Source organism: Balaenoptera borealis (assembly GCF_965194805.1).
Source record: "Balaenoptera borealis genome assembly, chromosome: 13".
Taxonomy (NCBI): Eukaryota; Metazoa; Chordata; class Mammalia; order Artiodactyla; family Balaenopteridae; genus Balaenoptera; species Balaenoptera borealis.
In genome coordinates this window covers 84762130-84785387 of record NC_138870.1, presented here as the reverse complement: position 1 = coordinate 84785387, position 23258 = coordinate 84762130, and the positions used below count along the sequence as shown (strand labels likewise).

Sequence of the window (23258 nt, the reverse complement as noted above, 5' to 3'; positions counted from 1 at the left end):
ACTTTTACTTCTCTTAGAATTTCTAGAGGAAACATCAAATTATAGCATTTAGCCGGGGGAAAAGCAGAATATCTAAACAAAGGATAAGACACTGAGGCAAGAATGTGAAGAAAGCTGAGTAGGTAAAGAAAGCAAAGCAATTAGAGCCATTTGTGGAGCAAATTCTGACAGGGACATGAAAAAGAGAAGATGTGGATGAAGAACTCAGTGATGGAGACGGGAACATGACTAGAGCGTGGTGACGGAGGTCTAAAACCCAAGAAGCTTCTGGGTTGGGGGTCAAAGCACCCAACAGCGTCAGGGCAGCAGAAGACCAGCGCACTAGTCCCAGGGGCGGAGGCGGGGCAGCAAGAGCCTGTCCGGAGCCTGCGTTGCCCCGCCCCACCCCGCCCCGAGCCCGCCCCGAGCCCGTCCCGCTCCGGCCCTCCCCCAGATCTCTTAGGTGATGCTGCAGCCAAGATGGCGCCGGCGGTGGCCGCGGCTGCCTGAGCGCAATGCTCCCGGTCCCTGGCGGCAGCGGTGGCGGCTGTGGCCTCGGCCGGGGCCTCAGGTCTGTCCCGGGCGTGAGTGCTCACGCGCCTCTCCTCCGGCCGGGTTAACCCAGACAAAGAGGAGACGGCCACGAAGAGAGGAGGCAGTGAGGAACGGAGAGAGAGCGCGGCGCCCCCCGCTTCGGCACCATGGCTGGGCTCATCAAGAAACAGATCCTGAAGCACCTCTCCAGGTCAGTCAGAGCCTCGGGCGTGGGCGCCAGTCTGCTTCCGCCCTAGTCGGTTATTAGAGGCAACCTGCGGCTTCGGGGGCGGCGGGGACTGGCAGCCGAGCGGGAGGCGACCCTCGGGCTCCCCGCTCCAGTCCGGGCAGAGGTCGCTGCCCCGGATCTCCCGTCGCCTGCGGCGCCCAGGACTGGCCTCACGAGTCAGTGTCCTGACGGGTTCGCCCCCGGACGGGTTCGTCCCTGGATGGGTTCGCCCCTGGACGGGTTCTCTCTCCCGGTTGGCTCGCGGAGGAGCGTGTTGGGCTGCCGGGGGAGGCTGCGGACTGGGATCGTCGCCGACACGGCGTCTGGGGGCGTTTGGAGGACCCCTCTCGGGCGGTCCTGCGCGGAGGCTGCAGATGGTCTGTCACCCAGGTGCCCGATGTCTGCTCGCCTCCATTCGGAGCTATGGGTTCCGTTAACCGAGGGCGTCTGGCGCAGTGTGGACTGTTAGGGCTGAGAATTGTTTTCTCACTGAACTGTTAACCTTGTTATTGTTCTGAATTCACCTTACCTCGCCGTTCCCAGTCTGATGCATTAGAGGGTGTGCCTGTTTGCACAGTTAGGATTTGTTTTAGGTAAATAATCAGAGTTACCAGCTTTGGAGAGTTCTTTCTGGAGTCGTTTTAGCCCCACTTCATTCGTACAAAGCAATTTTTTTTGGTTTTTTTGTTTTTGTTTTTTGCTTTATTTTAATCTAAGACCCATAAATTCAGGGAGTCAACATCTGTGGTAATAAACCCAAGACTTGTCATTCTTTCCATTTCGTAACGCGGTTTTAGTCAGAATCATGACTCAGTAAAGCTGGCAGTTTGTTACTGCCCCTGACTTCTCCATATTTGTCTCAAGACACAGGCTAAATGTAGGATCTTGTTTGCAAGTTGCTAACAGCGAATTCAAAGTGCTTAGTTATGACCCTTTTCTCTGTTATTTGTCTGTAAGTTAATGATTAATTTTAACTGATTTTAGGAAAACACTTGGGTGTGATGATATACTTTCGTAGTACAATTCTTGATTTTCCAAATCATTGTATACCACAGGTTATATATTAGGGAACAAAACCATTATTTCTGTGATTCAGCAAATATTTTCCTCACTCATAACATTGAATAAGATATATTTTTTTAAAGTAACAAATTATAGCAGCATTTATGAATCTACATTTCTTAACATTATCACTAATTGGAAAGTTTCTTTTAAAATTGTCCATATAGTCCAATAATGAATTATCTCACTTTGGAAGATTTTATCTTTATTATTATTTTTTATGATTTAAGTAAGATCTGACTTATCAGATGTCCTCCAGCCTTTCTCATACTCAGTTCCCACAAGAAAATTCAGACCTATAGAAAATGATTTGAATTTCTATTTTCTCACTCTCCCAAGGATGATAGTACTTAGCTAGTTCCATTCTAGATGCATAGGGGAAAAGTTTGTTCAGTCATTGAGTGCCTTAGGGCATTAGAGTTTAATTCTCTTGTAGAACTCCAGTTTGGAAGGACTCTTAAAAATTAGTTGTAAAGGTAATGGCTAACTTCACAAAACAGACACATTCAGAATTGAGCCTTGAGGATTACTTTTTTGTTTGTTTGTTTTATTTATTTTTTAAACATCTTTATTGGAATATAATTGCTTTACAATGGTGTGTTAGTTTCTGCTGTATAACAAAGTGAATCAGCTATACATATACATATATCCCCATATCCCCTCCCTCTTGCATCTCCCTCCCACCCTCCCTGCCCCACCCCTCTAGGTGGTCACAAAGCACCAAGCTGGTCTCCCTGTGCTATGCAGCTGCTTCCCACTAGCTAACTATTTTACATTTGATAGTGTATATATGTTAATGCCACTCTCGAGGATTACTTTTTAATCTGTATGATTTTTAATAGCTGTGTTGTAAATAATAATGATTTTTTTGAGATGAGTTTTTGAAGCACTTGAGTTTTCAGTTATTTCACATTTCAAAACTTCCTTAAGTCAGATGAACTGAAGAGCATCAAATTCATATTCTTGGTTAAAATATTAATCTTACTGCTGTTGCTGTCATTTGTCATCTATAATGATGGATGTCGTGATAAATTATAGTTACTCAAGTAGGAATGAACTTTTGAAATTACCTGGGTCAAGCTTAATTTTACAGGTTATTCGGTAATGAAGATGTCACTATACTGATCTAATCATCTGGAACACAGTTTGATAGGAAATACTTAGAACATATTACCTTCCAATACCTTTCTTATGGCCAGTGAATGGAACTCATGGCACCTTCTTAATGGAGGGCTTACCTGACCATACTCTTCTCTGTAGCGTTCATTCTCATCTGTCATAATATATACTTATTTATTTGCAGTTCGTTTGTCTTCTCCACTGAATGTAAATTCCATGAGGACAGGGATTTTTGTTGTTGTTGTTTGTTTTTTGGAGTCTAGAATAATGTAGGCACTCAACGACTATTTTTTGAATGAATGCATGAATGACAACAATGAACTGACTCTCCCTCACATTGCTGTTTTTTTTAACTAAGGCAAGACTATAAGCCACCAATATTATTGCAGATATTGGGCATGGCCAATTTTCCTGTGGTTTTAGGGAATAATGGGCAATTGAATCATTGAATAAATGTGGTGCCGGTGTCCTAGAAAGGAAGGACTAGGAAAATGACCCTTTATATAAGGGGTCTTCCAGTAAGGAAGACTACCTAGGAAGCAACAGGAGAAAGAGAGTGCTTACTCTGAGCCTTGAGATTGAAGTATGGTGAAATTGTAAGGTTAAAACCAGGTTTACTCAGATATAGGGGCTTAAGAAACTGGTATATTGGAAAAGTATGAAAGGGGAATTATTCTTAAGAGATTAACAAATGCTTTAAGCAAATGCTGAACTATTTGAGAAGTGTAAATCTATATACTTGTTCCCTGCCTAATTGTTTAGTTTGTATTCCAAGCATCTCTTTCATTGTTAATGAAAACAGTACTGAAGAGGGAGAGTTAGTGTGTGTGTGTGTGTGTGTGTGTGTGTGTGTGTGTGTGTTGGATATGGGGGTTGGAGTAGTTACATTTTAAGAGAAGTGAAACAGGAAAAGCCTTTGAAGGAGAATTTACCCTGATCTTTCATACCATCACCAGCATAAAATATGTTTTGGAGGCTTCTCTAGGAGAGTATTTTTTTCAGAAGGAAATGGAAACTTCTAAAGAAAAGTTAGAACAAGTGTAAGAAAAGAAATAAGAGCAGGAGCTACCTTTCAGCTCAAGGCCTCATTACCTGTTACTGGGGTATGTGTACATGCGTGCTCCAGCAAAGGCAGAGGGCGGGGAATAGAAGATCAAAGATGGGGTACATTTAAGCCAGGACCTGAAAAGGGGTGGGGAAGATTTAGATACACATGCTCCCCACTACTCCTTTGGCTCAAGGCATATTATGCTGGGCACAAGGTTTATTGGGGGGTTGGCAGGACAGACATACACCACACCTGGGTGCAGTCTTTGTATAGTTTTAAGTAGTAGTTGTCAAATATGGGTGTTTTTACCCCTTAGGGGACATTTGGCAATGTCTGGAGACATTTCTGATTGTCACAACTTGGCAGGGGTGGGGGTGGGGTGTTGACTAGTGGGTAGAGGCCAGGGATGCTGCTAAACATCCTACAGTGCACAGCCCAGTCCCCCCAAAAAAGAATTATTTGGCCTATGTGTCAATAGTTTTGAGGTTGAGAAACTGGTTTAAAGTATACACATGTATGTCAGATTATTAAACTAGGGTACTATGCCAGTTAAGATTATATTGTCTGCAGACAACAAAAACCTGTTCTGTTTAACTTAGGCTGAAAAAGGAAATGTAACAGAAAGCTCTTGGGGTGGGTCACAGAATCTGGAACTAAACAACTCCTAGGGCCTAATTGGAAGCGTTCTTGAACCTCAGCACTATTGACATTTGGACAAGACAGTTCTTTGTTGTGAAGGGCTGCTCTGTGCATTGTAGGATGTTTAGCAGCATCTCTGGTCTCTACCCACTAGATGCCAATAGCACTCCCACAGTCTTGACAGTGAAAAAGTATCTCCAGACTTTGCCAAATGTCCCCGGGAAGGCAAAATTGCTCCTGGTTGAGAACCACTGCTTTAGGGTGCTGTCCCATCTCTCATAACTCCCAATCTGATCTCCTGTCAAATTTCAGATTCCTAGGAGAGAGAATCTGTTTGGCCCAGTTCTGTTTATCCACGGATCAATTAGCAATGGCAAAGGGTTATAGAGCAAAAATATGGTCATGGGGAGAACTATTTTGAGTCAGGCTTGCTGCTCCATTTGGTGTCTTTAATAGGCACTGAACTAAATTAGATTTCAGAGGGCCTCATTTGCTATGTTAAGGAAATTGAAATTGAACTTCATCCCAGGAGGTGACTGCTAATAAAGAGTTCCTGACAAAAGAGGGACATGATCACTAAAGGTGCATGGTTATCAGTTTGGTTTGGAGTCCAGGGTTCAGGAGCAGTTGTCTGGGGTGGAAACATAGAGTCTCTAGAGGGGCTCTGATTAACTTAAGTAGAAAAGTAATGTAGAAGGATATCAGTATACCACAGAGGTTATGGGAAGGTTAGAGAAACAGACTTGGGAAGGGCTTGGATACAGGTCAGCTCCAAGGATCTAGGTAAGAGAAACTACTTGACAATCTCAACAAGACATGCTCCCTAAACAAAGCGGAAGGAACAAGTAGAAAGGGAGGGTGGCCTGAGAAGACTGTTAAATATTTGGAATATTTGTTGAGGAGATTAGGAAGGGTTGAGGGCTTGCATGATCTTGTGACTGAATGGCAAAGTGAAGCGAGGTTTGAGTGCCTCACAGTGTATTGATGGGATGGTTTAGGCTATATAAGGATAGAAGGGGGGTGGGGCAGCCGATGATAGCCTGGGGAGAAAAAGAAAAAACCCTCAAAAGATTGGAAATTTTATCTACTAGAAGAGCAGTTGAGAAGAGCAAATGAGAAAACTGGAAGGATTAGATGTTTTTTCTGAAAGTGTCATATATGTTAAAGTTTAAGATTTTAGAGTAAGCCTAGTTTAGGGCAAGGTATCAGAAAAGGCCATGGAAGTGCATCGCTGAAGAGAAGTTAAGGTGCATGTAGTTGGAGATGAATACCACTGGGTCTATAATTGTTCTTGTATCGGACATTCTTAAAAGGAAATACAACATAGATTATTTAGACTGTTGGAAATTACTTTCTCAGGACTTCCCTGGTGGCGCAGTGGTTAAGAATCCGCCTGCCAATGCAGGGGACACGGGTCCGATCCCGGTCCAGGGAGATCCCACATGCCGCGGAGCAATTAAGCCCGTGCGCCACAACTACTGAGACGGTGCCCTAGAGCCGGTGAGCCACAGCTACTGAGCCCACGTGCTGCAAGTACTGAAGCCCATGTGCCTAGAGCCCGTGCTCCTCAACAAGAGAAGCTACCTCAGTGAGAAGCCTGCGCACCACAACGAAGAGTAGCCCCCGCTCGCCGCAACTAGAGAAAGCCCGTGCGCAGCAATGAAGACCCACTGCAGGCAAAAATAAATAAATAAAATAAATAAATTTTTTAAAAATAAAAAGCTTTAAAAAAAGAAATTATTTTCTCAAATTATAATTTCATATAATTATTGACAGGCTAATTATTTACATTTTTCACTTTTAAAGTTCAATAAATAATTTTTGAGAGTTTATGTGTACTAGGTTATTGAGAACTAGGCATTAGAGATACATGGTCTCAGCTCTTGGAAAATTTCAGTGATTCCTATTCTGGCATAAGAAGCATGAATAGGATCACTAAATGTAACCTATTTCTAGAACTGTACTGCCATATCAAATTTGTGAGATTTGGTTTACTTGGATGAGGCAACTGGGAGAAGAGTGAGTTAAATATTACCTTTTAGGATTATAAATAAATTTACTTTTATAAGTTCGGGGATCTTTTTTTTTTTTTAATTTTAGCAATTTCATGTATCTTTATTTATTTTATTTATTTATGGCTGTGTTGGGTCTTCGCTTCTGTGTGAGGGCTTTCTCTAGTTGTGGCAAGCGGGGGCCACTCTTCATCGCGGTGCGCGGGCCTCTCACTATCGCGGCCTCTCTTGTTGCGGAGCACAGGCTCCAGACGCGCAGGCTCAGTAATTGTGGCTCACGGGCCTAGTTGCTCCGCGGCATGTGGGATCTTCCCAGACCAGGACTCGAACCCGTGTCTCCTGCATTGGCAGGCAGACTCTCAACCACTGCGCCACCAGGGAAGCCCCTCGGGGATCTTTTGAAGTAATGTTTGGTTACTTAAATTGTATTGTTTTAAAAATAATCTCCAGTAATGCTGATTTACTCCAATAATGCTATATATACTAGTTGTTTATTTAGCAAATATTTACTGAGTGCTACTTTGTACCAGGTACTGGTCCATAGTGCTGGGCAAAAATCCCTGCCCTCAATGGAGTTTACATTTTAATCAGAGAAGGCTGAGAGTAATTAAATGAATAAGTGAAGTACATTATATCTATTTGTGGTAAGTGCTGTTGAAAAAAATAACACAGAAAGGGGATAGGAAGTGCAAGGAGGCGGGGACAAAGTTTGCACTTTTAAATCTAGTGATGGAGAAGGCTTAATTGAGAAGATGTTATTTGAGAAGAGACCTGAAAGTGGGGGTGGGAACAAATGCAAAGATCCAGAAGTGGAAGCTTACTTGTCATTTTTTGGCAAATACATCGAGGCCACCAATATAGGTGAAGTGAGGTGAGGAGTGAGGTGAGTAGAGGAAGATGAGATCAAAGAGAAAACAAGGGCCAGATCTTGTGGGACCTTGTAGTGACTTTGGCTTTTACCCTGAGTGAGATTAGAAGCCACTGGAAGGCTTTGAGCCATTGATCACTGCAGCCAAGTGGGAAATAAATAATAGGAGGGCAAGGGCAGAAGAAGGAGCGCAGTGAAAAGTGACAACTATCCAGATGAGAAAAATATTGGCTTGGGGCTAGGTGGATGCAGTAGAGTTGTTGGGATACATAGGTTCTAGATGTGTTTTGAAGGCAGAGCCACAGGATTTGCTGATAAGATGTGCATTGAGAAAGAGAACAGTTATGGATGACTTTGACATAAGCAACTGACAAGATGGGAGTTGCTGTTAGTTAAGCTGGAGAAGATATGCAGGAGGAGCAGGCTTATGGAAGAAGATCGGGAGTTTGGCTCTGGATACATTAATTTGGATGCCTATTAAATATCTTAATGGAGATCCCTTTTATTTGTAAGCTAATTTAGACTGCACCTCTTATAGTCGGGCAACAACAATGTCAGTGTTTTGTGTGTGTGGTTATCCTTTGGCTTATGCAATAGATAATTACAGAAAAGTGAATTGTGAGTTGAATTTTAGGGAGTGGATTTTTCTTTTTTTCTATTAAGTACGCTATGTAGAAGCATCTGAAATTGAGCAAGGTGCCTATTTCTTTCACATTAATTTACAACTATAACCAGATATTGATTCTTGGAAAAGTTACTTTTAGGAGATTGATTTGAAAACTTCAGGAAACATTGAGGTTTTTGACTTTCCCAAGGTTTAACAGGTAGTGTTGAGTGGTTAAGTCACTGATCCAGCACCCTTATAATTTGATTATTCTATACTACCTGTTCAGGCTGTTGTTCCCACCTAACAGTTTGCTTTTCTTTTAGTTTTTGGCATTTCCCTTATTACTCTTTTATGGTGTTTTATCATCCTCCTGCAATATCCCTTAGGAGATTCTTTTATTACTTGGGAATACTTTGACTTTGCAGTCCTTTGAAGCTTGGGAAACATAGTCTTTTGACTCAGCAATTCTTTAAAGTTGGGGAAGGACAATTTCTCCATTTATTTCTTTTTACTTGCATAATTTTTTTGCAATATCACTTTTTTGCAATATTGCACTTTGCCTTAATACTGCAGTTTCCAGTCTAAACATTTCCTTAGTAAGTTGATCTCTTATCAGTTTATATGTTTTAAAGTCTGCATATTATGTTACTTAGGATGAGTAATTTAATATTTATTAAATATTGGTATTTACAAGTTAGTATTAGCTCACATTGAACCTAAGTTACAAGTGAAAGGCTTTATGACTATTTCCACGAGTGAAATATGAGCAGTTATCATATCAAGACCAAGTTATTAAAACAAAATTAAGAGCTGAGCAAATTTGATTCAGGATATGGTAATTTATTGTTTGTTTGGGGTTTTTTTTCAGGCATTAGACTTACTATTGATCTGTCTCATAATTCACTGACTTACTTTGAGACTTCTCCCAGCCAAAGAGAATGTTGTGTATAAATTTTGAATCTCTATATTAGTCTATCCTTTAAGACTTCATGTTAGCTATATGTATAATGTACTCTTTTTCTACCCAAAAATACCATTAAGAGAGGAATCTCTGGCTCCTTTTGCCACTGCTATCATAGCATTGTGTTGTTTTCCTCTACTGTTGTCTATTTATTAAAACAAAAGCTTCATGTTTATTAGTTCCATAGACTATCATCTCTTTAAGGGTAGAATAACCCTGATAGTCTTTGAGTTCTGAGTGCAGTAACTATGCTTGTGTTATTCACCATTGTATCTTTAGCATCTGCCACAGTACTGTGGTACATAGTAGTTGTTCAGAAACATTTTTAGCTGACTGGAGAAATAGATTTATACTACTTTGGCCTTCATAGAACACATAGGGTATAAATACATGTATTCATAAAACTGATAACATTTTTGGCAGGATTAAAAAGTTGATTCATATCCAAAAAATTTAAATTAAAACTTTTTTCTAATACTTTACTTCTCCAATTTACTTTTGAGTATATAGATGTAGTTTATTGCTGGATCTCTTGGTTTTGTGGGTTATTTTTCATAGGTAACTTTACTCTTTAGTATTCTCTATGAAATGAAATGAGGATTATAGTTTTAACTGGGCCTTTCGGCAGTTAAAATTTTGACAATTTGTATTTGTAGATTGCTTGTCTTTTAGAGTGCTTGTGCTAATTGGTTTCATTTAATGTTGAATTGTACAGTCCAGTCTTTGTATAACTTTTGTACAACATAGCTATCTCATTTTTGTTAAATATTATTTTTACTATAAAAATTTTAAAACACTGATTTAATAGAGTAGTAGTGCTACCAGTGGTAGAGAGAATGAAGAAAATCATAAATGATTAATTTATCTTAGAATTTAAGCAGCATTTGCCTTTAGTTAATCCAGTGTGAAATACAACTGTATTTTCTTTAAAGTGCATCAGAGCTAAATATTTTTATCATATCATTCCTTTCCTCTTCCTTCCCTTAAACTTGCTCCCTTCTGTGTCCCCTGTGTACCCATTCCCTGCAGCGATCCCTGCTGGCTGTGGTGGAGATTGGTGTGCCGTGAGTTTCATAATCACCCAAATGAGTACCAGAGGAGTCTAAGAAACCCTGGCAACTGACTACTTGCTTTCACCACGAGTAGGGACCTTTTGTCTGAATTTCCTGCCCTCAGGTAATTCTTCTATTCCCCATTTTTTTTTTCTTTCTGTAGATGCAAGCACTTATTATGCCCCACATAAAGATACTTTGAGAATATTTTCTAATTCTTCTTCTTTTTGTCAGGCACCGACTTCATGTTTGTTTGTTTGTTTTTTAATTAATTTATTTATTTTTGTCTGTGTTGGGTCTTCATTCCTGTGCGAGGGCTTTCTCCAATTGCGGTGAGTGGGGGCCACTCTTCATCGCGGTGCGCGGGCCTCTCACTATCACGGCCTCTCCCGTTGCGGAGCACAGGCTCCAGACGCGCAGGCTCAGTAGTTGTGGCTCACGGGCCCAGTTGCTCCGCGGCATGTGGGATCTTCCCAGACCAGCGCTCGAACCCGTGTCCCGTGCATTGGCAGGCAGATTCTTAACCACTGTGCCACCAGGGAAGTCCCCCCCTTTTTTTTTGTACCATGTAGCTACAGGCTCATGCAATTCTCTTAGAATGTCTTCTAGTATATAAGCTTTGGCAATGCACTTAAAGCTATAACCAGTTCTTTCTGATGTTGCATGAGTGAGTTTTATAACTTATAGTCAGCTATTTGAAAATAGTAATTAGCATTATCTACTCTTTAATGTGTTAAGCATCATAGTCTAATTTAATTAATGAGGTATGAAGGCTGTTTTGATGAAGAGGATGTTTTGATCAATTCACTGAAGGACTTAAAGAGTTTATTTTGTGTACTTAATGTTAATTATAATATTTTTTAAATTAATTAATTAATTTATTTTTGGCTGCGTTGGGTCTTTTTTTTTTTTTCACACACACGCACACTGTATTTTATTTTTACAAGAGATAAATAGACTGACACCAAGCATTGTACATGGATGACCACAACAAAAGCAACAATAATTGCAATTACCAAACATGAAACACACTCATACTATATCATAATATTGACATTCAGTCCAGTAATCCTCCACTGTAACAGCTCCTTTACTTTGCAGTGAAAATTGATTTGTATATTCTTTGCCTCTGAGTCCTTGTGGGATTTTTTTTTTAATTCAAACAGAAAGTCACAAAAATTATACTCATCCTCATCAGTTCACTCAGTCCCATGTAATTAATTTTTTTTTTATCTTGATCTTTTGTTAGCACTTTTATGAATTCATCAGTTTTCCATTAGAGTTCTGAAAATGCTTATTCATTCAGTTCAGCAGTACAGTCAGTTACCAGAAACCTGTACTTGTCAGAGTCTTTTCCATGAATTTCTTGAAGATGAAACCCTTTTATAGGAACATATTTGCAAAAGCATCAGAGTACACCCAGAACTGTCTGTAAATGACAAAAGACTTAAAAATGACCATGGTTAAAGATTTGATGAAAGTTCATAATAATGCAGTTGACAAGAAAATTAGTTATTTCTGAGATATACATTTTAAAGTAATAACTAGGATTATGACTTATAACATTATACCAGAACATATAAGATTTTTAGAAATTTCATGTAATGTCTGAAACATTTATATTAACATATTTCCATACAAATAACCCAATGAAAGTTTAGTACTAGTTGTTTTGTTTGTTTGTTTTTTTGTACTGCAGGTTCTTATTAGTCATCAATTTTATACACATCAGTGTATACATGTCAATCCCAATCGCCCAATTCAGCACACCACCATCTCCACCCCACCGCAGTTTTCCCCCCTTGGTGTCCATATGTCTGTTCTCTACATCTGTGTCTCCACTTCTGCCCTGCAAACCGGCTCATGTGTACCATTTTTCTAGGTTCCACATACATGCATTAATATACGATATTTGTTTTTCTCTTTCTGACTTACTTCACTCTGTAGGACAGTCTCTAGATCCATCCACGTCTCAACAAATGACTCAATTTCGTTCCTTTTTATGGCTGAGTAATATTCCATTGTATATATGTACTACCTCTTCTTTATCCATTCATCTGTTGATGGGCATTTAGGTTGCTTCCATGACCTGGCTATTGTAAATAGTGCTGCAGTGAACATTCGGGTGCATGTGTCTTTTTGAATTATGGTTTTCTCTGGGTATATGCCCAGTAGTGGGATTGCTGGATCATATGGTAATTCTATTTTTAGTTTTTTAAGGAACCTCCATATTGTTCTCCATAGTGACTGTATCAATTTACATTCCCACCAACAGTGCAAGAGGGTACCCTTTTCTCCACACCGTCTCCAGCATTTGTTGTTTGTAGATTTTCTGATGATGCCCATTCTAACTGGAGTGAGGTGATACCTCATTGTAGTTTTGATTTGCATTGCTCTAATAATTAGTGATGTTGAGCATCTTTTCATGTGCTTCGTGGCCGTCTGTATGTCTTCTTTGGAGAAATGTCTATTTAGGTCTTCTGCCCATTTTTGGATTGGGGTGTTTGTTTCTTTAATATTGAGCTGAATGAGCTGTTTATATATTTTGGAGATTAACCCTTTGTCCGTTGATTCGTTTGCAAATATTTTCTCCCATTCTGAGGGTTGTCTTTCGTCTTGTTTATGGTTTCCTTTGCTGTGCAAAAGCTTTTAAGTTTCATTAGGACCCATTTGTTTATTTTTGTTTTTATTTCCATTACTCTAGGAGGTGGATCAAAAAAGATCTTGCTGTGATTTATGTCAAAGAGTGTTCTTCCTATGTTTTCCTCTAAGAGTTTCCTCTAAGAGTCCGGTCTTACATTTAGGTCTCGAATCCATTTTGAGTTTATTTTTGTGTGTGGTGTTAGGGAGTATTCTAATTTCATTCTTTTACATGTAGCTGTCCAGTTTTCCCAGCACCACTTATTGAAGAGACTGTCTTTTCTCCATTGTATACCTTTGCCTCCTTCGTTGCTGCACGTGGGCTTTCTCTAGTTGCGGCGAGTGGGGGCTGCTCTTCGTTGCGGTGCTCTGGCTTCTCTTTGCGGTGGCTTCTCTTGTTGCAGAGCACAGCTCTAGGTGCGCAGGCTTCAGTAGTTGTGGCACGTGGGCTCAGTAGTTGTGGCTCATGGGCTCTAGAGGGCAGGCTCAGTAGTTGTGTCGCACGGGCTTAGTTGCTCCCTGGCATGTGGGATCTTCCGGACCAGGGCTCAAACCCTTTTCCCCTGCATTGGCAGATGGATTCTTAACCACTGTGCCACCAGGGAAGCCCTATGCGTTCTCTGTCTTTTGTTTTTTTAATTACATTTTTAATTGAGAAAAAATTCACATAACATAAAATTCACCATTTAACCATTTTAAGGTGTTTCTGTAGTAAATTCATGATGTGATGCAACCTTCATTTCTAATTCTAAACCAGCACTGACTTTTCAGGTTATTGCCCCTGAACGGGTGTGGTGCTCCTGACACCTAGTGGGCAGGGGCCAGAAATGCTGCTAAAGTCCCAGAAGAGAGAATTAATTTTCTGTCTCCAAAGTGTTGAGGCTGAGAGACCCCACTCTATACCATTAGAGCTCCACATCACATCCAAGGAGATAAACGGCCATTCAGTCTTGTCATCCCTACTGGTCTCAAGAATGTCTTTACAGCATTTTTATTTCAGTTCAAGAGGCAAGGTTCACATGTTTGGTTGTTAGGTCTTTTTAGTCTCTTTTAATATAGAGGAGTATTCTCTGCCCCACACTCAGACTTTTTGTCTGATTACTTTTTGTAAGAGTTCACGCCAGTTTTAGCACTGCATTCTCTTTCCATATTTTATTATTACCTTTTTTAATTGAAGTGTAGTTGATTTACAGTGTTGTGCCAATCTCTGCTATACAGCAGAATGACTCAGTCTTACACATATAGACATTCTTTTTTTTTTTAAAGGGAAGAACTATTTTTATTTTATTTATTTATTTATTATTTATGGCTGTGTTGGGTCTTCGTTTCTGTGCGAGGACTTTCTCTAGTTGTGGCAAGTGGGGACCACTCCTCATCACGGTGCGCGGGCCTCTCACCACCGCGGCCTCTCTTGTTGCGGAGCACAGGCTCCAGACGCGCAGGCTCAGCAGTTGTGGCTCACGGGCCCAGCCGCTCCGCGGCATGTGGGATCCTCCCAGACCAGGGCCCGAACCCGTGTCCCCTGCATTGGCAGGCAGACTCTCAACCACTGTGCCACCAGGGAAGCCCCGACATTCTTTTTTTAAAATTTTTATTTTATTTATTTTTTGTACAGCAGGTTCTTATTAGTTATCTATTTTACACACATCAGTGTATACATGTCAATCCCAATCGCCCAATTCATCTCACCACCCCCCCACCCACCGCCACTTTCCCCGCTTGGTGTCCATACGTTTGTTCTCTACATTGGTGTCTCAATTTCTGCCCTGCAAACTGGTTCATCTGTACCATTTTTCTAGAATCCACATATATGCGTTAATATACGATATTTGTTTTTCCCTTTCTGACTTACTTCACACTGTATGACAGTCTCTGAATCCATCCACGTCTCTACAAATGACCCAATTTCGTTCCTTTTTATCTGAGTAATATTCCATTGTATATATGTACCACATCTTCTTTATCCATTTGCCTGTCAATGGGCATTTAGGTTGCTTCCATGACCTGGCTATTGTAAATAGAGCTGCAATGAACGTTGTGGTACATGACTCTTTTGAATTATGGTTTTCTCAGGGTATATGCCCAGTAGTGGGATTGCCGGGTCGTATGGTAGTTCTATTTTTAATTTTCTAAGGAACCTTCATACTGTTCTCCATAGTGGCTGTATCAATTTACATTCCCACCAACAGTGCAAGAGGATTCCCTTTTCTCCACACCCTCTCCAGCATTTATTGTTTGTAGATTTTCTGATGATGCCCATTCTAACTGGTGTGAGGTGATACCTCATTGTAGTTTTGATCTGCATTTCTCTAATGATTAGTGATGTTGAGCATCCTTTCATTTGTTTGTTGGCCATCTGTATGTCTTCTTTGGAGAAATGTCTATTTAGGTCTTCTGCCCATTTTTGGATTGAGTTGTTTGTTTTTTTAATATTGAGCTGCATGAGCTGTTTATATATTTTGGAGATTAATCCTTTGTCAGCTGCCTCATTTGCAAATATTTTCTCCCATTCTGAGGGTTGTCTTTTTATCTTGTTTGTAGTTTCCTTTGCTTTGCAAAAGCTTTTAAGTTTCATTAGGACCCATTTGTTTATTTTTGTTTTTATTTCCATTACTCTAGGAGGTGGATCAAAAAAGATCTTGCTGTGTTTTGTATCAAAGAGTGTTCTTCCTATGTTTTCCTCTAAGAGTTTTATAGTGTCTGGTCTTACATTTAGGTCTCTAATCCATTTTGAGTTTATTTTTGTGTATGGTGTTAGGGAGTGTTCTATTTTCATTCTTTTACATGGAGCTTTCCAGTTTTCCCAGCACCACGTATTGAAGAGACTGTCTTTTCTCCATTGTATATCCTTGCCTCCTTTGTCATAGATTAGTTGGCTGTAGGTGCGTGGGTTTATCTCTTTCTATCCTGTTCCATTGATCTATATTTCTGTTTTCATGCCAGTACCATATTGTCTTGATTACTGTAGCTTTGTAGTATACTCTGAAGGCAGGGAGTCTGATTCCTCCAACTCCGTTTTTTTTAAAATTAATTAATTAATTAATTAATTAATTATTTATTTATGGCTGTGTTGCGTCTTCGTTTCTGTGTGAGGGCTTTCTCCAGTTGTGGCAAGCGGGGGCCACTCTTCATCGCAGTGTGCGGGCCTCTCACTATCGCGGCCTCTCTTGTTGCGGAGCACAGGCTCCAGACGCGCAGGCTCAGTAATTGTGGCTCACGGGCCTAGTTGCTCCGCGGCATGTGGGATCTTCCCAGACCAGGGCTCGAACCTGTGTCCCCTGCATTGGCAGGCAGACTCTCAACCACTGCGCCACCAGGGAAGCCCTCCAACTCCGTTTTTTTCCCTCAAGACTGCTTTGGCTATTCAGGATCTTTTGTGTCTCCATACAAATTTTCAGATTTTTTGTTCTAGTTCTGTAAAAAATGCCATTGGTAATTTGGTAGGGATTGCATTGAATCTGTACGTTGCTTTGGGTAATATACTCATTTTCACAATATTGATTCTTACAATCCAAGAACATGGTATATGTCTCCATCTGTTGGTATCATCTTTAATTTCTTTCATCAGTGTCTTATAGTTTTCTGCATACAGGTCTTTTGTCTCCTTAGGAAGGTTTATTCCTAGGTATTTTATTCGTTTTGTTGCAATGGTACATGGGAGTGTTTCCTTAATTTCTCTTTCAGATTTTTCATCATTAGTATATAGGAATGCAAGAGATTTCTGTGCATTAATTTTGTATCCTGCAACTTTACCAAATTCATTGATTAGCTCTAGTAGTTTTCTGGTGGCATCTTTAGGATTCTTTATGTATAGTATCATGTCATCTGCAAACAGTGACAGTTTTACTTCTTCTTTTACAATTTGTATTCCTTTTATTTCTTGTTCTTCTCTGATTGCCATGCCAAAACTATGTTGAATAATAGTGGTGAGAGTGGACATCCTTGTCTTGTTCCTGATCTTAGAGGAAGTGCTTTCAGTTTTTCACCATTGAGAACGATGTTTGCTGTTGGTTTGTGGTATCCGGCCTTTATTATGTTGAGGTAGGTTTCCTCTATGCCCACTTTCTGGAGAGTTTTTATCATAAATGGGTGTTGAATTTTGTCAAAAGCTTTCTCTGCATCTATTGAGATGATCATATGGTTTTTCTTTTTAATTTGTTAATATGGTTTATCACATTGATTGATTTGCGTATATTGAAGAATCCTTGCATCTCTGGGATAAATCCCACTTAATCATGGTGTATGATCCTTTTAATGTGTTGTTGGATTCTGTTTGCTAGTATTTTGTTGAGGATTTTTGCATCTATATTCATCAGTGATATTGGTCTGTAATCTTCTCTTTTTGTAGTATCTTTGTCTGGTTTTGGTTTCAGGGTGATGGTGGCCTCATAGAATGAGTTTGGGTGTGTTCCTTCCTCTGCAATTTTTTTGGAAGAGTTTGAGAAAGATGGGTGTTAGCTCTTCTCTAAATGTTTGATAGAATTCACCTGTGAAGCTATCTGGTCCTAGACGTTTGTTTGTTGGAAGATTTTTAATCACAGTTCCAATTTCATTACTTGTGATTGGTCTGGTCATATTTTCTATTTCTTACTGATTCAGTCTTGGAAGGTTATACCTTTCTAAGAATTTGTCATTTTTTCCAGGTTGTCCATTTTATTGGCATAGGGTTGCTTGTAGTAGTCTCTTAGGATGCTTTGTATTTCTGCGGTGTCTGTTGTAACTTTTCCTTTTTCATTTCTAATTTTATTGATTTGAGACCTCTCCCTCTTTTTCTTGATGAGTCTGGCCAAAGGTTTATCAATTTTGTTTATCTTCTCAAGGAACCAGCTGTTGACCTTATGGGAGTTCCTTTGTGTGTTATTTGTGATTTTTCCCTTGTTGCTTTCAATAATTTTTCTTTGTCTTTAATTTTTGTCAATTTGATTACTATGTGTCTCGGCGTGTTTTCTCCCTGGGTTTATCCTGCCTGGGACTCTCTGCACTTCCTGGACTTGGGTGGCTGTTTCCTTCCCCATGTTAGGGAAATTTTTGACTATAATCTCTTCAGATATTTTCTCGGTCCTTTCTCTCTCTCTTCTCCTTCTGGGACCCCTTTAATGCGAATGTTGTTGCGTTTAATGTTGTCCCAGAGGTCTCTTAGGCTGTCTTCATTTCCTTTCATTCTTTTTTCTTTATTCTGTTCTGTAGCAGTGAATTCCACCATTCTGTCTTCCAGGTCACTTATCCGTTCTTCTGCCTCAGTTATTCTGCTATTGATTCCTTCTAGTGTAGTTTTCATTTCAGTTATTGTATTGTTCATCTCTGTTTGTTTGTTCTTTAATTCTTCTAGGTCTTTGTTAAACATTTCTTGCATTTTCTCGATCTTTGCCTCCATTCTTTTTCCGAGGTCCTGGATCATCTTCACTATCATTATTCTGAATTCTTTTTCTGGAAGGTTGCCTATCTCCACTTCATTTAGTTGTTTTTCTGGGGTTTTATCTTGTTCCTTCATCTGGTATAAAGCCCTCTCCCTTTTCATGTTGTCTCTCTTTCTGTGAATGTGGTTTTCCTTTCACAGGCTGCAGAATTGTAGTTCTTGCTTCTGCTGTCTGCCCTTCGGTGGCTGAGGCTATCTAAGAGGCTTGTGCAAGCTTCCTGATGGGAGGGACTGGTGGTGGATAGAGCTGACTGTTCCTCTGGTGGGCAGAGCTCAGTAAAACTTTAATCTGCTTGTCTGCTGATGGGTGGGGCTGGGTTCACTCCTTGTTGGTTGTTTGGCCTGAGGTGACCCAGCACTGGAGCCTACCTGGCTCTTTGATGGGGCTAATGGCGGACTCTGGGAGGGCTCACACCAAGGAGTACTTCCCAGAACTTCTGCTGCCAGTGCCCTTTTCCCTACACCTCTGCAGGAGACCCTCCAATACTAGCAGGTATGTCTGGTTCAGTCTCCTGTTGGGTCCCTGCTCTTTCCCCCGGGTCCAGATGTGCACACTACTTTGTGTGTGCCCTCCAAGAATGGAGTCTCTATTTCCCCCAGTCCTGTCGAAGTCCTGCAGTCAAATCCTGCTAGACTTCAAAGTCTGATTCTCTAGGAATTCCTCCCCCTGTTGCCGGACCCCCAGGTTGGGAAGCCTGACGTGGGGCTCAGAACCTTCAGTCCAGTGGGTGGACTTCTGTGGCATAAGTGTTCTCCAGTTTGTGAGTCACCCACCCAGCAATTATGGGATTTGATTTTATTGTGATTGCGCCCCTCCTACCGTCTCATTGCAGCTTCTCCTTTGTGTTTGGATGTGGGGTATCTTTCTTGGTGAGTTCCAGTGTCTTCCTGTCAATGATCATTCAGCAGTCAGTTGTGATTCTGGTGCTCTCGCAAGAGGGAGTGCTATGCATTCTCTCTTATTGCTGAGTATATTCTATTGTGTATGTTCCACAACTTCTTTATCCATTTACCTGTTGATGGTCATTTGGGTTCTTTCTAGTTTTGGGCTGTTAAAAATAAAGCTGCTGTGAACATTCATGTATAAGTCTTTGTGAGGACATATGCTTTTCATTTCTCTTCAATAAATATGTAGGATTAGAATGGTTGGGTTATATGTGGGTGCATATATAACTTTTTTTCTTTTTTTTTTTTCTGCTGCACCATGCAGCTTGCAGGATCTTAGTTCCCTGACCCAGGATTGAACCCGTGCCCTGGCAGTGAAAGTGCCAAGTCCACTGGACTGCCAGAGAATTCCTGACATATATTAATTAAAAAAAATTTTTTGGCCACACCTCATGGCTTGTGGGATCTTAGTTCCCAGACTAGGGATTGAACCCCAGCCCTCGGCAGTGAGAGCATGGAGTCCTAACCACTGGACTGCCAGGGAATTCTCTGCAACATATATAACTTTTTTAAGAAGCTGCTTTACAGCTTTCCAAAGTGGTTCCGAAGTGTATGTTTCATATTCTCACCAGCAAGTATATGAGAGTTCCACTTGCTCCATATCTTCACCAACACTCAGTATAGTTAGTCTTTTTAATTTTACCCATTTTAGTGGATAAGTAGTGGTATCTGACTGTGGTTTTTAATTTGTAGTTTCCTATTGACTGGTGATATTGTGCATCTTTCAATGTGCTTATCCACCACCTGTATGCCTTCTTTGGTTTGAGGGTCTGTTTAAATCTTTTGCCTATTTTATTAATGGGATGTCTTATTTTTGAGTTGTAAGAGTTCTTTATATATTGTAGATACAAGTCCTTTTTCAGACATATGTTTTGTAAATATTTGCTACCAGTCTGTGGCTTGTTCTTTAGAAACAGTGTCTTTTTTTATTTTTTTAATATTTATTTATTTATTTATTTATTTATTTATTTATTTATTTATTTATTTATGGCTGCATCGGGTCTTAGTTGAAGCATGCAGGAGATTTTGTTGTGGCATGTGGGCTCTTCATTGCAGCGCACGGGCCTCTCTCTAGTTGTGGTGCGTGGGCTCAGTAGTTGTGGTGTGTAGGCTCTGTAGTTGTGGTGCGCAGGATTAGTTGCCCCGTGGCATGTGGGATCTTACTTCCCCGACCAGGGATTGAATCTGCATCCTCTGCACTGGAAGGCAGATTGTTAACCACTGGACCACCAGGGAAGTCCCAGAAGCAGTGTCTTTTGATGCACAGAGTTTTTAATTTTGATAAAGTATAACTTATTGATTTTTTTTTTTGATTTGTGAATTTTTTGTTGTGTTATAGAAATCTTTGCCAAGCTCAAAGTCACCAAGATTTTCTCCTATATTTTCTTACTGAAGTTTTGTAGTTTCTGTTCTTAGGTTTTAGTCTGTGATCCGTTTAGAGTTAATTTGTTATTTGTGATGTGAGGTAAGTGTCAAGGTTCTTTTTTTTTTTTTCTCTTTGCATATGGCTATACAATTGCTCTAACACAATTTATTGAAAATATCATCTTTTTCTCATTGAATTGATTTTGCACCTTTGTTGAAAATCAGCTAACTATAAACTTGGGTCTATTTCAGGACTCTCTTTTGTTCCATTGATTATTTGTCTATCTTTACACTAATATCAAACTGTGTTGATTACTGTAGCTTTTAAATAAGTCTTGAAATTGGTGGTACAGGCCTCCAACTTGATTAATCTTTGTCAGAGTTATTTTGACATTCCAGGTCTTTTGCATTTTCATATACATTTTAGAATCAGCCTGTCGTTCCTACCAAAAAGCCTGCTAGATATTTGCTTGGGAAGTATAAATCTGTTTGGGGAGAATTGACATCTTAACATTACTGTCTTCTGATCTATTACATGTTTTATTTCTCCATTTTATTTTGTCTTGTTTAATTTCTCTCAGCAATATTTTGTAGTTTTCAGTATGTCTTATACACCCTTTGTCAGATTTATCCCTAAAAATTTCAAACTTGTTGTACTAATGTAAACAGTACTTGAAAATTTTCAGTTTCCGATTGTTTGTTGCTAGTATATGGAAACACAATCAGTACTTTTATTGCAGTAACTTTTTATTGAGATAAACCTTCCATATGCAGCTCAATGATTTTTATTTTAGAATACTTTTAGATTTGTAGAAAAGTTGTAAAGATAGTACAGAGAGTTTTCATACATCCCATATCCCATCTCCTGTATTATTAACATCTTACATTAGTATGGTACATTTATTGCAATTAATGAATCAATATTTATAAATTATTATTTACTATAGCACATATTTTATTCAAATTTCCTTAGTTTTTTACCTAATGTCCTTTTTCTGTTCCAGGAGCCCATTGTGAATACCACATTATATATAGTCATCATTTCTTTTTAGGCTCCTCCTGGCTCTGACAGTTTCTCAGACTTTCCTTGTGTTTGATAACCTTGAGAGTTTTGAGTAGTATTGGTCAGATATTTTGTTCAGTGTCTCTCAAACAGGATTTGTCTAATCTTTTTCTCTTAATTCGAATGGGTTATGGGTTTTTGGCAAGAAGACCACAAAGGTAAAGTGGCATTTTTATTGTCATATCAAGGGTACATATTATCAGCATGTTTTATCATTATTTTTTTATTCCAGTTTTATTGAGATATAATTGTGCTGAAGTCATACAGCACTGTATAAGTTTAAGGTGTATAGCATAATAATTTGACTTACATACATCATGAAATGGTTACCACAATAAGTTTAGTGGGCATCCATTATATTACATGCATATAAAATTAAAGAATTGAAAAAAATATTTTTTCTTTGTGATGAGAGCTCTTAGGATTTACTCTCTTAACACCTTTCATATATAACATACAGCAGTGTTAATTATATTTATCATGTTGTAAATTGCATTCCTAGTGTTATTTGTATTATAAATGGAGGTTTATACCTTTTGACTGTGTTCATCCAATTCCCCCTCCCTCCACCCTCTGGTAACCACAAATCTGGTCTCTCTTCTGTGAGTTTGTTTGTTTTTGAAGTATAATTGACCTACAGCACTATTTTAGTTCCTGTTACACAACATAGTGATTCAATATTTTTATATATTTCAAAATGATCACCACGGTAAGTCTAGTTAACCATCTGTCCCCATGCAATGATATTATATAATTATTGACTATATTCCCCACACTGTATATTTCATACCCATGACTCATATATTTTGCAAATGGAAGTTTGTACTGCTTAATCTCCCTTACCTATTTTTCTTCTTCCTTACCCCTCTCCCCTCTGGCAACCACCTGTTTATTCTCAGTATCTGTTTAATGGCTGAGTAATTTTCCATTGATGAGCAGTTAGGTTGCTTCCATATCTTGGCTATTGTAAATAACACTGCAATGAACATAGGGGTGCGTGTATCTTTTATAATTAGTGTTTCAGTTTTCTTTGGGTAAATACCCAAGAGTGGAATTGCTGGATTGTATGGTAGTTTTGTTTTTAATTTTTTGAGGCGCCTACCTACTGTTTTCCATCGCGGCTGCACCCATTTACAGTCCCCCCAGCAGTGCATGGGGGTTCCCTTTTCTACACATCCTTTCTAATACTTGTTATTTGTGGTCTTTCTGATAATAGCCATTCTTACAGGTATTAGGTGATATTGTGGTTTTGATTTGCACTTCCCTCATAATTAATGATGTTGAGCATCTTTTCAGGTGCCTTCTGGCCATCTGTCTGCCTTCTTTGGGAGAATATCTATTCAGCTCTTCTGACCGGTTTTTAATTGGTTTTTGTTTTTGTTTTTTGATATTGAGTTGTATGAGTTCTTTGTTTTCTGTTTTAACCCTTTGTTGGATATATCATTTACAGGTACCTTCTCTCGTTCAATAGGTGGCCTTTTCATTTTGTTGATAGTTCCCTTCACTTTGTAAAAGCTTTTTAGTTTGATGTAGTCTCATTGTTTAGTTTTGCTTTAGGTTCCCTTGCCTGAGGAGACATATCCAAAAAATATTACTAAGACCAATGTCAAAGAGCATACTGCCTATGTTTTCTTATAGAAGTTTTATTTATGGTTTCCATTCTTACATTTAAGTCTTTATTAATCCATTTTAAATTTATTTTTGTGTGTGGTGTGAGAA

At 39.5% G+C, this 23258-nt stretch overlaps 1 protein-coding gene across 1 annotated transcript in view; it reads left to right on the top strand.

Moving 5' to 3' along the window:
- Nucleotides 1-452: 452 nt before the first annotated feature.
- Nucleotides 453-23258, top strand: part of BLTP3B (bridge-like lipid transfer protein family member 3B) — a 110876-nt gene continuing 88070 nt past the window's right edge. Inside the window, 1 exon segment of the mRNA XM_082349563.1 lies at nt 453-724. Within this exon segment, the coding sequence (XP_082205689.1) occupies nt 681-724 (44 nt within the window). The 5' untranslated portion in view covers nt 453-680.